General features: G+C 43.1%; 1 protein-coding gene across 1 annotated transcript in view; it reads right to left on the reverse strand.

Annotated features, from left to right (window-relative positions):
* LOC143787637 (coagulation factor XIII B chain-like) overlaps positions 1 to 14,334 on the reverse strand; it is a 574,339-nt gene that overhangs the window by 255,198 nt on the left and 304,807 nt on the right. The window contains exon 7 of the mRNA XM_077276562.1: positions 12,833 to 12,892. Within this exon, the coding sequence (XP_077132677.1) occupies positions 12,833 to 12,892 (60 nt within the window). The remainder of the gene's footprint in view (positions 1 to 12,832; positions 12,893 to 14,334) is intronic.

A 14,334-nucleotide genomic window follows, 5' to 3' on the forward strand; every position in this document is an offset into this window, starting at 1 on the left:
ACCGAAACGTCGCCGCAGGAGGCAGAATAAAATGTGAGCTGTACTTTTTCACTATCCATTGTGGCGCTGTCCTTCTTTTACTTGCACATATTACCACCAGTGACTGAATAATATCACATACAAGGAACAAATACTACCGTACCATGACCAGACCACATATTACCACCAGTGACCAAATAATATCACATACAAGGAACAAATACCACAACACCATGACCAGACCACATATTACCACCAGTGACAGAATAATATCACATACAAGGAACAAATACCACCGCACCATGACCAGATCACATATTACCACCACAAAGTGACCAAATAGCACATACAAGGGACAAATACCGCAACACCATGTCCAGACCACATATTACCACCACATAGTGACTGAATACTACAGTACTTATCAGTAATAAAAAAACCACAATACTATTACCATAAGTGCCATTATACACAGGACATCTGTACTTAGTATGCAGTGTCTGTGTGCAGGTAATACAGTGATCACTGGTGATATTATACACAGGAGCTCTGTATATAATGTATATGTAATACAGTGATCACTGGTGACATTATACACAGGACCTCTGTATATAGTATACAGTGTATAGTGTCAGTGTATAGGTAGCTGTCATGATCTCTGCAGGCAGAGATCATAGCAAGCCTATAGAGGGACAAGCTCTCGGAAGATGGAACTATACTGACCATGAACTAAGCCTGCCGCGCAACTAGAAATAGCCAGGTAGCATTTCCTATTTATCGCTAGATGCCCAGCTCTGGCCTAAGACCTAAATAGCTAGCAGAGGGAAATATAAGACCTGGCTCACCTCTAGAGAAATATTCCAAAGAAGACAGTAGCCCCCCACATATAATGACGGTGAGTTCAGATGAAACAACAAACGCAGCAGGAAAATAGTCTTAGCAAATTTGAGGTCCGCTTACTAGATAGCAGAAGACAGATAGTATACTTTCATGGTCAGCAGAAAAACACTAACAAAACACCATCCAGAGATTACCTTAAACTCTGACATTAACTCATAACGCCAGAGTAGCAATCCCTGATCAACGAGAGCTTTCCAGACACAGTAACAAAACTTCAGCTGTGAACTGGAACAAATAGGCAAAACAAAACATGGACAAAAGTCCAACTTATCTAGTAGTTGTCTAGAAGCAGGAACAAGCACTGAGAGGCATCAGATAACATTGTTGACCGGCAAGAAACCACCAGAGAAATGAGCTTAAATAGCGACACCCACTACTGATGGAACCAGGTGAAACAGGAAAGAGGATGACAAGTCCAATTCCACAAGCGGCCACCGGGGGAGCCCAGAATCCAAATTCACAACAGTACCCCCCCCTCAAGGAGGGGGCACCGAACCCTCACCAGATCCACCAGGGCGACCAGGATGAGCCCTATGGAAGGCACGAACAAGATCAGAAGCATGAACATCAGATGCATTGACCCAAGAATTATCCTCCTGGCCGTAACCCTTCCAGTTGACCAGATACTGGAGTCTCCGTCTGGAAACACGAGAGTCCAAAATTTTCTCCACAACGTACTCCAACTCACCCTCAACCAACACCGGAGCAGGAGGCTCAACTGAAGGTACAACAGGTACCTCATACCTGCGCAATAACGACCGATGAAAAACGTTATGAATGGAAAAGGACGCAGGGAGGTCCAAACGGAAAGAAACAGGATTAAGAATCTCCAATATTCTATAAGGGCCGATGAACCGAGGTTTAAACTTAGGAGAAGAGACCCTCATAGGGACAAAACGAGAAGACAACCACACTAAATCTCCAACACAAAGCCGAGAACCAACACGACGATGACGGTTGGCAAAACGCTGAGTCTTCTCCTGGGACAACTTCAAATTGTCCATAACCTGCCCCCAGATGTGATGCAATCTCTCCACCACCGCATCCACTCCAGGACAATCCGAGGATTCCACCTGACCGGAGGAAAATCGAGGGTGAAACCCCGAATTACAGAAAAACGGGGACACCAAGGTGGAAGAACTGGCCCGATTATTGAGGGCGAACTCTGCCAATGGCAAAAAAGCAACCCAATCATCCTGGTCAGCAGAGACAAAACACCTCAGATATGTCTCAAGGGTCTGATTAGTCCGCTCGGTCTGGCCATTAGTCTGAGGGTGAAAAGCAGATGAAAAAGACAAATCTATGCCCATCCTAGCACAGAATGCCCGCCAAAATCTAGACACAAATTGGGTACCTCTGTCAGAAACAATATTCTCAGGAATACCGTGCAATCGGACAACATTCTGAAAAAACAGAGGAACCAACTCAGAAGAAGAAGGCAACTTGGGCAGAGGAACCAAATGGACCATTTTAGAGAAACGGTCACAGACCACCCAGATGACAGACATCTTCTGGGAAACAGGCAGATCTGAAATAAAATCCATCGAGATGTGTGTCCAAGGCCTCTTAGGAATAGGCAAGGGCAACAGCAGTCCGCTAGCCCGAGAACTACAAGACTTGGCCCGAGCACAAACGTCACATGACTGCACAAAGACTCGCACATCTCGTGACAGGGAAGGCCACCAGAAGGATCTTGCCACCAAATCCCTGGTACCAAAAATTCCGGGATGACCTGCCAATGCAGAAGAATGTACCTCAGAGATGACTCTGCTGGTCCAATCATCAGGAACAAAACTTCAGCTGTGAACTGGAACAAATAGGCAAAACAAAACATGGACAAAAGTCCAACTTATCTAGTAGTTGTCTAGAAGCAGGAACAAGCACTGAGAGGCATCAGATAACATTGTTGACCGGCAAGAAACCACCAGAGAAATGAGCTTAAATAGCGACACCCACTACTGATGGAACCAGGTGAAACAGGAAAGAGGATGACAAGTCCAATTCCACAAGCGGCCACCGGGGGAGCCCAGAATCCAAATTCACAACAGGTAGCACACTGACTCACAGGTGACGTCTCTAGGTGAAGTCCTTCATCTTTCATCCAGCGCAGATCGCCATCACTTCTTCCAGTCAGGGCTCGTCTCTCCAGGAAATAACAGTTATCTTGAGCTCCGCTTGCAGAACACATTACTTAATTTTTCCCAACTTCTACATTACACCACATGAAGAAAAAGAGGCGACATAGTATCACTCTACACAGTAACAGGATCGCCCCCCTATTTAAAACAGTATACTCAAAAAATAAAATAAATACATCACTGCAGTAATAATGTCTCTTAATTAGACCCTATAGTAATAATATTCCCGATCCAAGCCCTGTGGTATCTCATTCCTGGCTTCAGCCATATGTTCTCCCATACTGCCCTCATGAGTATCAATTCTGCCCCATATGATTTCCCCATCCTGCCCCATATGATCTCCCCATCCTGCCCCACCTGTCTCCATCGTATCCATCCTGCCCCATGATCCTGCATGATCTGTCTCCAATCCTGCCATTGTGTTTCCAATCATGCCCCGTGTCTCCAATCATGCCCGTTTCTCCATTCTGCCCCATCTCCATTCTGCCCCTATGTCTGCAATCCTGCCCCATCTGTCTCCAATCCTGCCCCATCTGTCTCCAATCCTGCCCCATGTCTCCAATCCTGCCCCATCTGTCTCCAGCATTTCTGCCCCCAGTGTGTCCAGCATTCTGCCCCCAGTGTGTCCAGCATTTCTGCTCCCAGTGTGTCCAGCATTTCTGCCCCCAGTGTGTCCAGCATTCTGCCCCCCAGTGTGTCCAGCATCTCCACTGTCTCCAGCATTCTGCCCCAGGCCCCCCGGATTGCTGCTTTCAATAAAAAAAAACAAAAACGAGTTGCTCTTACCTGGCCGCGCTCCTGCAGCGAAGCTCCCTCCACGCAGCTGAAGCGCGCACTCACTGGCGACTGACAATGACATTAGATGCCGGCATCTGACATCAGATGCGGATGATGTCAGCTGCCAGCCTCCGATTGGCTGGTGGCTGTTAACTATTGACGTGCGGGTACAGGCCCGCACCTACACGTCAATAGCGTTAAACTGCCGCAGCGCCAGCAGGGGCCGGGTGAGCAGATGAGACAGGGCCGATGCGAGCCCCCTCTGTCCACCGGGCCCCATATGCCAGTCATGGCAGTAATGCCCTGATGGCGGCCGAGGTCAATCTGAGCGGTATCCCAGGGTCCCCCCACACCACTGGGCCCTGGGCTACCGCCCAGATTGACCTCATTTTAATCCGCCACTGTATAGAACACAGCATAAAAATCAAAATATAGGGGAGGGGAGGAAATTGAACAAAACACTGATCAAAATATGCTTGAAGGCCAGTCATATGTTTGATGAGAAAAGTATTTCTCTAGCAACTGCTCAAAGGAAGGAGGAAATAGAGGAAGAGGAAAAAAGGGAATGGATGCATATCAAATAGGGGATACATTTTCCCATCCAAGATCCGGGAAATTGTTTCCAGTTCATGGTTTTTTCACATGCAATTCTTCTTATGTTGTATATCTGCTCAAGTGTTCATGCGGTCTCGGGTATGTTGGGGAGAACACCCAGCATATCCGAGACCACATATCTCAGCATAAGTCAACTATAAGGTGCAAAAGACTTATGTTACCCATTACAGCACATTTTGCCAAGGCTGGCCATAATGTCTCTGAACTGAAATATCAGGTCATTGAATGTGCCCCTTTGTCAAGAAGGGGCAGTGACAGGATCAAGAGACTTAAATTGAGAGAAGCCTACTGGATTTTCACATTACAATCCCTTGAGCCTAGAGGTCTAAATAGGCAAAGAGCCGAAACGTGTGTTGGGGAGGACGCCATTCAGGAGCCAGGGATCTGCAGTCTCACTGTGAGTGATTTCTTACACTGTTCATACTTTTTGAGTACTTTTTTTCACACAGTGATTCTCTATCTTTCTTTCACATCTACACTGTATTTACGGTATTAATACTTTGCATTTCACTTGTTATTTAACATATGTCCATGTTTAGGATATTTTCACTTTGGCACTACGGTTATTTTTGTTAGTTTTGATCTGAACAACAAGATTTTTTTGCACTAAGGTGTTTTTGCTGTTTTTTGCGTACCTTCTTCTCAATGGTTAATAACAAATTAAATATGGAGTTTTCATTGTGACTTCTGTCCTCATAACCTGGTATATACACATTTACAATCCCTTAGAGCTCTGATTTTTTTCTCACACGTGTGTGTCCTACATTCTATTACTGTGCGTCCTTGTTCTGTTTTTATACGTCCATTTGTAGAAAAGCAGGACGGGAGAACGTGGATTCGTATTTCTCTGAATGTGAAACCCACGATGATATTTTTTCTTTAAGCACAAAGACATTAGAATTTAAGTTGTTTAACACTGCCGAACGAGAAGTTAATTTATTTTGGACCAACAACTCTCTTAAATCTTACATGGACTGTGGTAGAGTCCCCCGTGGGCTCCGGGTTTGGAAAGAAATGTCGCAATTTCAAGATAACATTCAATTCTCTAAAGAATGGGAAAAAATTTTTACTGAAATGTTCTCAGGATCTTATGGCACTGGTGCTCCGACAAAATGTGATCAATTATGAAAACACCAAAATAAAACTCGCCAAAACAAAAGAAGAACTTAAAACCAGACTATCAGAAACTCAGTGGTCAACCTTGGAAAAAAGACTTGACAATAAGTTGGTTAATTTACAAACAGAAATTAAACAGAAAAAACGAGACAAATTCATCAGAGACAAAGGTGATTTTGAGTCAGGTAAAATTTTCTTGTGGAAAAAGTTTAACCAACTACAAGTTAATCGCAGGAATATGAAAAGACACCAAAGAAATAAAAATTTCCAGCGAAAAAATAAAGGAGATTACCTTACTACCGACTCAGACTCCAGTGCCGATGATGAAAGTTTCGGAGCAACAGGTGCTTCTACTTCTAGAGTTCATCTGCTATTGGCCCTTTAGACGTAAGACGCGCCGCGGCGGCAGAAGGACCAGAAGTGGAAAATCAACAGAAAAGGAAACAAGTCTCCTGGAGACCAAGGACATAATTGTCATGTCGGACGCTGTTCAGACCAGGTCGTCCGACAGACAGCGGTAATTCCGCTTTTGACCACTATTTGCTCATTGGCGTCTGCTAGATTTTATCTAGCTGTTCCGGGGTTAATTTTCCTAATCCTCGGATTGGAAGCTGGGCCATTCCCATGGCCTTTAAATAGTTCTCCTGTTCATTGGGCGTCGCCGATTATAGCTTCTGTCTTGTGCGTTGTTATCTCGGTCTGGAGTGGAGGGCTGGTTGTTGGAGATTCGTTGCTGGTGGTGTATTTTCCTCTGTCTTATTTACTCCTTCCTATATTTGTATTTATTTTGCCCTGCACATTTATAGTGTATTCCTGAGTGACTGCGGCGTGATGTATATTTTCCTTTATCCTTGTCTGTGCTAACTGTGGGTATTGGAATATTACCTCTTCACTGGGTGGAGGGCGGAGGTATCAGCCTAGGGTTAAAACGCGCTATATAAATAAAATTATTATTATTATTTATTATTATTATTAAAACAGGAGTCAGGGTGAGGTTCGAGGCCTGGACATGCACACCATCAGTGTAAACTCCAGGTAAAGGGTCAGTCAGGATTTCCCTAGTCTGAGGGAAACTGCAGGGCCCGGGTTATTAGCTCTCGCTCACCTAGTCTTCCCGTGACAATAATTGAGACATGTTCCAGTTCAGTCATCAATTTGACCAATCACATCCTTAATGAAGCACATAACTCGGTTTTGTCCAGAGACCTTAATTTTTGCTTGCCGGAAAATTTTGATATGGTAGATTTTAAAATCGATCTTTTCAAAGCCGTAAGAAAAATACACTTATTCAAAAATTTCACAATTAATAGAAAAACGGCGCCAGTCCAACGAGCAGCAGAAGCTCCTTGCGAAGTGAGCTCTATGGGGTTTTTTGTTGCGGGAGACTCTACACCGGACATGAGGGAAGATACTCGGTTATTATTAAGTCTCACTGAACCAGAAGAAAGTTTTCCTAAACCATGTATGGCATCTAACGCACCTTTCTTGGGGGGAATAAAGTCTACATTTATGCAACCGGTCTCCCCGGGTCGCCACATAGATATTTTTGAGGCCCAAATTAATAAAGTCATGGAGGCCTTGATTTATAGCAAATTTCTGCCCAATCTTAAATCTAGAGAGCTGTCAGCCCTGGAAGAAATGCAGAGTTGGTCTGATGCGGTTATACGGGCTGCAGAAAAAGGGGGCAACACTGTGATTCTCAGTAAAGACTATTATGTAGCCGAGGCGCTTAGACAATTGTCAGATAGTAATACATATACCATCTTAAAAACGGATCCTACGACCAAATATAAGAATCTCTTACGGTCCTTTATGAGGAAGTACATAGAATTGGGAATAATTTCAGAAAGGCAAGCAGAAATTTTTTTTCCAGAGTTTCCGTTAAAACCTCATTGGTATCATATACCAAAGCTTCATAAGTCTCTCAGCTGTCCCCCTGGCCGTCCAATAGTGTCGGGCATAGGCTCTGTTACAGAGCCTTTGTCCCGATATTTGGACTGGCTATTATGCCCATTATTACATGATGTTCCATCATACATTAAGGACACTAAAGCATTTTTACAGGTCATTAAGAAGTTAGATTGGCAAGAGAGTTTCTATCTGACTTCTATAGATGTAGAAAGTCTATATACTAGAATTCCACATGACATGGGGGTGGAGGCTATTAGAGAAATTCTTAGCAATACTCCAACAGACTGGCACACCACAAATTTTATCTGTGAGGGTCTTACCTTTATTTTGAAACACAAATGCGTTTAAGTTTGATAAAACCTGGTACCCCTGGGACCGCTATGGGTACGTCCGTAGTATGTACCCTAGCTAATCTTTTTTTAGCGGTCTTTGAGAATAAATTCATCTATTCTATGAGTAATCAATTCCTCAAAAAAATTAAACTATATTTGCGGTACGTGGACGATATATTCGTGGTGTGGGATAGTACCCAGGAGGACTTCACACAGTTTGTCGCCTTCCTGGATCATTCCAACACCATGAATTTAAAGTTCACGTCGAATTTTGGAGGAGATGTTCTGGAATTCCTCGATGTAAAATTGACAGTGCAAGAAGGCAGAATTCATACAGAAGTCTTTCGCAAATTGTCAGCGTCCAACTCGCTATTGCACTTTCATAGTGCTCATCCACATTATACTAAAAAGGCTTTACCGTACAGCCAATTTTTGAGAGTCAAAAGAACTAAGAGCACATTTAGCGGGTTTATAAAACAATCACAGGAATTATATAAGAGGTTTGAGCAACGAGGCTACCCGCCCACTATTAGACACAGCTTTAGGCCGGTTTCACACATCAGTGGCTCCGGTACGTGAGGTGACAGTTTCCTCACGTACCGGAGACACTGACACACGTAGACCCATAAAAATCAATGCATCTGTTCAGATGTCATTGATTTTTTGCGGACCGTGTCTCCGTGTGCCAAACACGGAGACATGTCAGTGTTCGTGGGAGCGCACGGATTACACGGACCCAATAGAGTCAATGGGTCCGTGTAAAACACGGACCTCACACGGACGTTCTCCGTCTGGGGTCCGTGTGCGTGCAGGAGACAGCGCTACAGTAAGCGCTGTCCCCCCCCACATGGTGCTGAAGCCGCGATTCATATGTTCCCTGCAGCAGCGTTTGCTGCAGAGAAAATATGAATAATAGTGTTTAAAATAAAGATCTATGTGTCCGCCGCCCCCCCACCCCCTGTGCGCCCCCCCCCGCTGTCCTGAAAATACTCACCCGCTCCCACGTTGGCTGTCACTCCTTCCTCTCTGCCCCGCGCCTCCTACTGTATGCGGTCACGTGGGGCCGATCATTTACAATCATGAATAGTCGGCTCCGCCCCTATGGGAGGTGGGGCCACATATTCATGACTGTAAATGATCGGCCCCACGTGACCGCATACACTAGAAGCCGCGGCCAGACCAGGAAGGAGTGACAGCCAACGAGGGAGAGGGTGAGTATTTTCTGAACAGCGGGGGGGCGCACAGGGGGTGGGGGGGCGGCGGACACATAGATCTTTATTTTAAACACTATTATTCATATTTTCTCTGCAGCAAACGCTGCTGCAGGGAACATATGAATCGCGGCTTCAGCACGATGCAGAGTGGGTACCACACGCTCCGTGTGGTACCCACTCGCCATACGGGCGGCACACGTGTGCCGCACGTATGGCCTACGTGAGTTCCCAGGCACACGGCCACGGATAACTCCGGTACCGATTTATTCCGGTACCGGAATTATCTGGACGTGTGGGACAGCCCTTACAAATGGCTTCTGTCAATGCAGTCAATAATTTTCCTAGTGATACTAAAAAAGGCAAAGAAGATGAGAAAAAGTTTGTTTTTTCGTTTAAATTTGGCCCCATGGACAACTATATTAGATCCACTATTTGGAAAAATTGGTATATTCTGGAAAAAGATGCAGATTTGGTAGAAATGACTAAAAATGGTCCTTTATTTGCATGTCGATGTGGCAGGAATTTAAAGGATTTATTAGCCCGAAATTGTTTTGTGAACGATGAAGTTAGCTGGTTAGAGGCTGGGGTCCCAAAGGGGAACTATAGATGCGGACACTGCAATTTCTGTTCCTTCCACACAACGGGCAATAGATTGCAAATTGGAGCCATTTCCCATCATGTGCGACAATTTATCTCATGCAGGTCCACACATATAGTTTACGTTATTACCTGCTCGTGCGGTTTTTTCTATATTGGGAAAACTATCCGCCCGCTTTTTGTCAGAGTGAGGGAACATTTTAACTCCATCCGAACGGGAAGGGGAGCCCCTAGGCTAATTAGCCATGTTAGACAAGTTCATGCAGGAAATACAAATATACTGCGTTTTGCGGGGATAGAACAGGTGACTTTACCGCAACGAGGGGGGAATCTCCACAGATTGCTCTTAAGAGCAGAGGGTAAATGGATCCTATGCACAAATGCAATGGGCCCTCTAGGCCTAAATGAGAAGATAGAAATGGCAGTGTTTTTATAATTAATATTTTTTGGGGGTATTTCATATTATATGTTTATAATTTGATTTTTTTTGTTATTCTATTTGTCTTGTTTTGTTAATGGTTATTCACAGTTTGGTGAGTGGGTTTTTTATTTTCATGGTGATGTCACGGGGGGGGGGGGAGTTCCCTGTTGATTGTGGCAGTTAAAGGGTGTCTTCCCATTTCCTGTCGGCATCAGGACCCGTAGAAGTGCGGAAACACGAAACGGCCGTTGTCCTTTCATTCCACGTTCTCCCTTAAAGTTACCTGCACATGTTCTAAATAAAGGATCGTAACACAGAGGACCGGTGAGTGCACTCTTATTTTTCCTACAAATGGACTTTTATACCTGACTGGATTTGGTGCACCCGTATGTCCTTCTAAGGCGTATAACAGGCATAGCAGCGGCACATAGCAGCGTGCATATTGAGACACAAGTAGCAGCGGTGCCGTGTTATTTTTTCTTTGTTTTAGTGACTGTTTTTATATGTATTTCTCCTATACCATTTGATTTTGGCATTGTGGCCTATATTGTTATCTTGTACTTGTATGAATTTCCCTGTTTTATATATTTTTCTACTGGAATCATATATTAATAAAAAATAATTATTTTGGACTATATGGTCGGTTTGTGGTGCTCTCTTTGTTTATTATTTAATAGTGGCTAATATTTATTTTTTCTCGTTTCAGGTTACATAATGGACCAGGCAAACGTTTCCTTATGCTGTTTTTTCTCTTTTTCCTCTCTCCCATTCCCCCTTTTTTCATTCTTTTTTCCTATCTTTTCCCTTTGCTCTTTCTTTCCTTTTTAATTTCCCTATTCCTCCCCCCTTTTTTTCCTAGTTGTTTTACTTAGTTTTCATATAAGTCCAGTTCTTTCCCATTTCTTAATAGCACATCCTGTTTTGGTTCCCATTCTTTTCCTTATTTTCTCCCTGTCCAGAGTCCTTATATATGCATTATGCACTTCTGTCCTCTGGTACACTTCAGTAGCGTCCTTCATTCTTCACTTGATTGCGGACTTCGCGCATGCGCACTCTTCAGGTATTGGTTAAGAGGCCATGGTAGTTTACCCCGCCTGGGCACTGGTGTTCCTCTTCTAATCGGCTTTCTCCAGCAGCACTCGGCTATTCCAATCACATGACATGGCTGAGCAAGTCACACACCCAGAAATGAGGTCTCGGCAGTGTTTAAAAAGGTCCTTCTGCAGCATAGCGCACACATCTCATTAGACCTGATGGGTTTTTACTTCATCTTTTTTTCTTTGGAAGTTGTTTCTAGTGTGGTTACACCGTTTTAACACTCTGCTTTGATAATCTTCATGACCTTTCTCTTTCCTTTGGCGTATGGATCCTTCTATCGATTTGATATGCATCCATTCCCTTTTTTCCTCTTCCTCTATTTCCTCCTTTCTCTGAGCTGTTGCTAGAGATATACTTTTCTCATCGGATATATAACTGGCCTTGAAGTATAGTTTTGACCATTGTTTTGTTTAATTCCCTCCCCTCCCCTTTATTTTGATTGTTATGCTTTGTTCTATATATGAATTCACACCCACTAGTCTTATATGTATATCGTATTGATCTGTTCTTGATTTGTGTTTGAGTTGATAGAACTATGTAGTGAATAATCAAGTCTTTATGATTTATGTATTCATAAGTAATCATACTGTAATGACATTATGTATTTTTTTGTCTGTGTAGAAAAATACCCTTGAAAAATGCCATAAAGGCCAAAACGTTGGGATAATTCTTTTCTGTTTTCCTTTGTCAGCTGTGTATTCCCTGAATAAAATAAGATATTTACTTCATCAAATTTGGACTTCAATTTTTTTTGAGTGCTTGAGGTTATCTATTCTCTATAGTGGATTAATTTTTCCTCTGAAGCACCAACTCTGACCAAGATACTAAGTGTTCCGGGTCAAGTTATGATGCCCAAACCAAATTTTGAACTACAGTTCAGCCAAACCCAACAAACTCAAACATCCACGGGTCCGCTTATTCCAATTTACTGGGTTTGATGATTTTTTTACTTGAAAGTTGGTGCTTATGGGGCACTTTTATTGGGGTACATGCTAACCTCTAATGTCAACTGCATTAAGGATACATACCATAAGGGTTACAATAAGATGACTTAGGGATGGTGCCATAAGGGAACCTGTCACCATGAAAATGCAGTCCAATATGAAGGCAGCATGTTATAGAGCAGGGGGAGCAGAGTAAATTGATACATAGTTTTTTGAAGAAAGATTCAATATATCTTGTGCTTTAACCATTTAACCCTCTGTTCTTTCTGGGATTTTTGGTCCAAGGGGAGGTCCTATTGGTGGCTTGCAGCTATTTCTCTATGTACACTTATGCAAAGAAAGCTGTCAGTCACGGATAAGACCACATACTGGACCCAAAATCCCAGAAAGAGCAAATTATGAAATTATTGAAACACAGCTTATACTGAATCTTTTCTCAAAACTTTAGATATCACTCTACTCCACTCCCCCTATTCTATAACATGCTGTCTGTGGATTGGACTGCATTCTCATGGTGATAGGATGTCTTTAAATAACTGCAAATTCATTAACCTTTCATTCTATTGGTTACCAATAGACCAGACTCTATTGTTAGCTCTAATGATTAACTTTTTGTCAGAAAATTGGAACACTTGTCAGCCAAACTATTATTATGCCATGTGTCGTTCTCCTAGTTGTTATGAAGCAGTGTCAGATAAATTGTATCATTGCAGTTTCCTATATGGGTATGATTTGGTCAATTTTGCTGTATGCATTAATATTGGATTGAAAATTGAAATAAATAACATACTTTCCTTTTCTGTGTCTTCCAGTGGCGGATTAGTGGCATCTGGCTCATCAGGTTTCTTCTCTAAAATACATAAGCATAAATAATAATATTTTGGATAGTATTATCATGTCACTTACATTTCTTTGCAAAAATGTATGCTGTGAAAGGTTTAAGAAATTCACATTTGTAATGAATGATATTTCTTCTATAATTCCTCATTCTTATCTATAAAAACAGGATTTCATTGTTTTGAAAATGATCTGTAAAATCAAATCAATAGTATAATCTAATGTAATAAAAAGAGTGAAAAAGTGGTAAAACCAGTGATGCCCACCATCCTGGATAAAATGTTAAAGTCTTGGTTTTGGTATTCTGAATTGCTGTAGCGGGTGGTCTGATGATTGTTGTGCACTACCACACCCAGAAGCGTAATGGCAGCGGTTGCCACCGCGTTTGGACCTGGCGGGTTTGGGGTCCACCGATGCCAGCTGACACTTCAACTGGATGTGCGTCCTTGCAATGTATTGTGGTGCACAGACACATTGGGTCCGTGCACCATGATACACGCCGCTGGCTCATCTGAGGCCAGCAGCTGATGTCAGCATGCACGTGATGGGGCTGGGGTGCAAGGCAGTGACGTCACACATTCCCGTCGCACACCAGAGTCAGCTGCCGGCTTTACAAGAGGATGCGCAAGGCGGGGGAGCAAAGGAAAGGTAAGTATTTATTTTTAAATCATACCATACTGTACATGTGAAAGGGGATTACATAAAAAAAAATTAAAAAGTACAATAATCATGAACAATACAAGTCACTGACTGGTCCGAGAGAAGAGAGCCAGCGAGTAGAGATGAGCAGAATCTTTGAAGGATAGGTTCGGCGAACGTCCCTATTTTTGCCGAACATGTTCCCTGAATGGTTCATTGATCGCACCCAAACCCCATTGAATTCAATGGATGCAAAACCTAACATAGACAACACCTTAAGGGTTGACAAAAAGCTTCCCAAACAGCCCAATATAAGGGGCTGACACCAGGAAAAGTTGTATCAATGGACCCATAGTACAAACAGCATAATTGCGCAGCATGGGTGCATGGGACAGAGGTTCGACCAGCATTTCTAACTGAAGCATTGATCAGTAACAGATGGATTAGTGACAGGTGTAGGTCTGATGCTCTGAGCAGTCTGCCAAATTAAGGCAACACATGAAGGAGACCCAACTTGGAGTCCAAACATTTCCAAAAATTAGGGGCAGACGTCAAGAAAAGTGGCAACCATTGACCCATAGTGGAACATTGTATAATAGCACAGAAGCCATCAGCCATGGGGCATGCATGAGCTATCAGCGACTGGGCCAGCATTTAGAGCTTTGAATTTAAGTTTCAATTAAAATGGGGCAGGTGAGGGAGCGGTGATAACCTTCTTTGCTAGGAGCATTGATATCTCATGCAACAGCTCAAACTGTGTTGGTTTTTTTTTTCCCCAGAAACACTCAGGTGGCACAAACATCAGTTTTGTAGTCT

Source organism: Ranitomeya variabilis, chromosome 8, assembly GCF_051348905.1.
Source record: "Ranitomeya variabilis isolate aRanVar5 chromosome 8, aRanVar5.hap1, whole genome shotgun sequence".
Taxonomy (NCBI): domain Eukaryota; kingdom Metazoa; phylum Chordata; class Amphibia; order Anura; family Dendrobatidae; genus Ranitomeya; species Ranitomeya variabilis.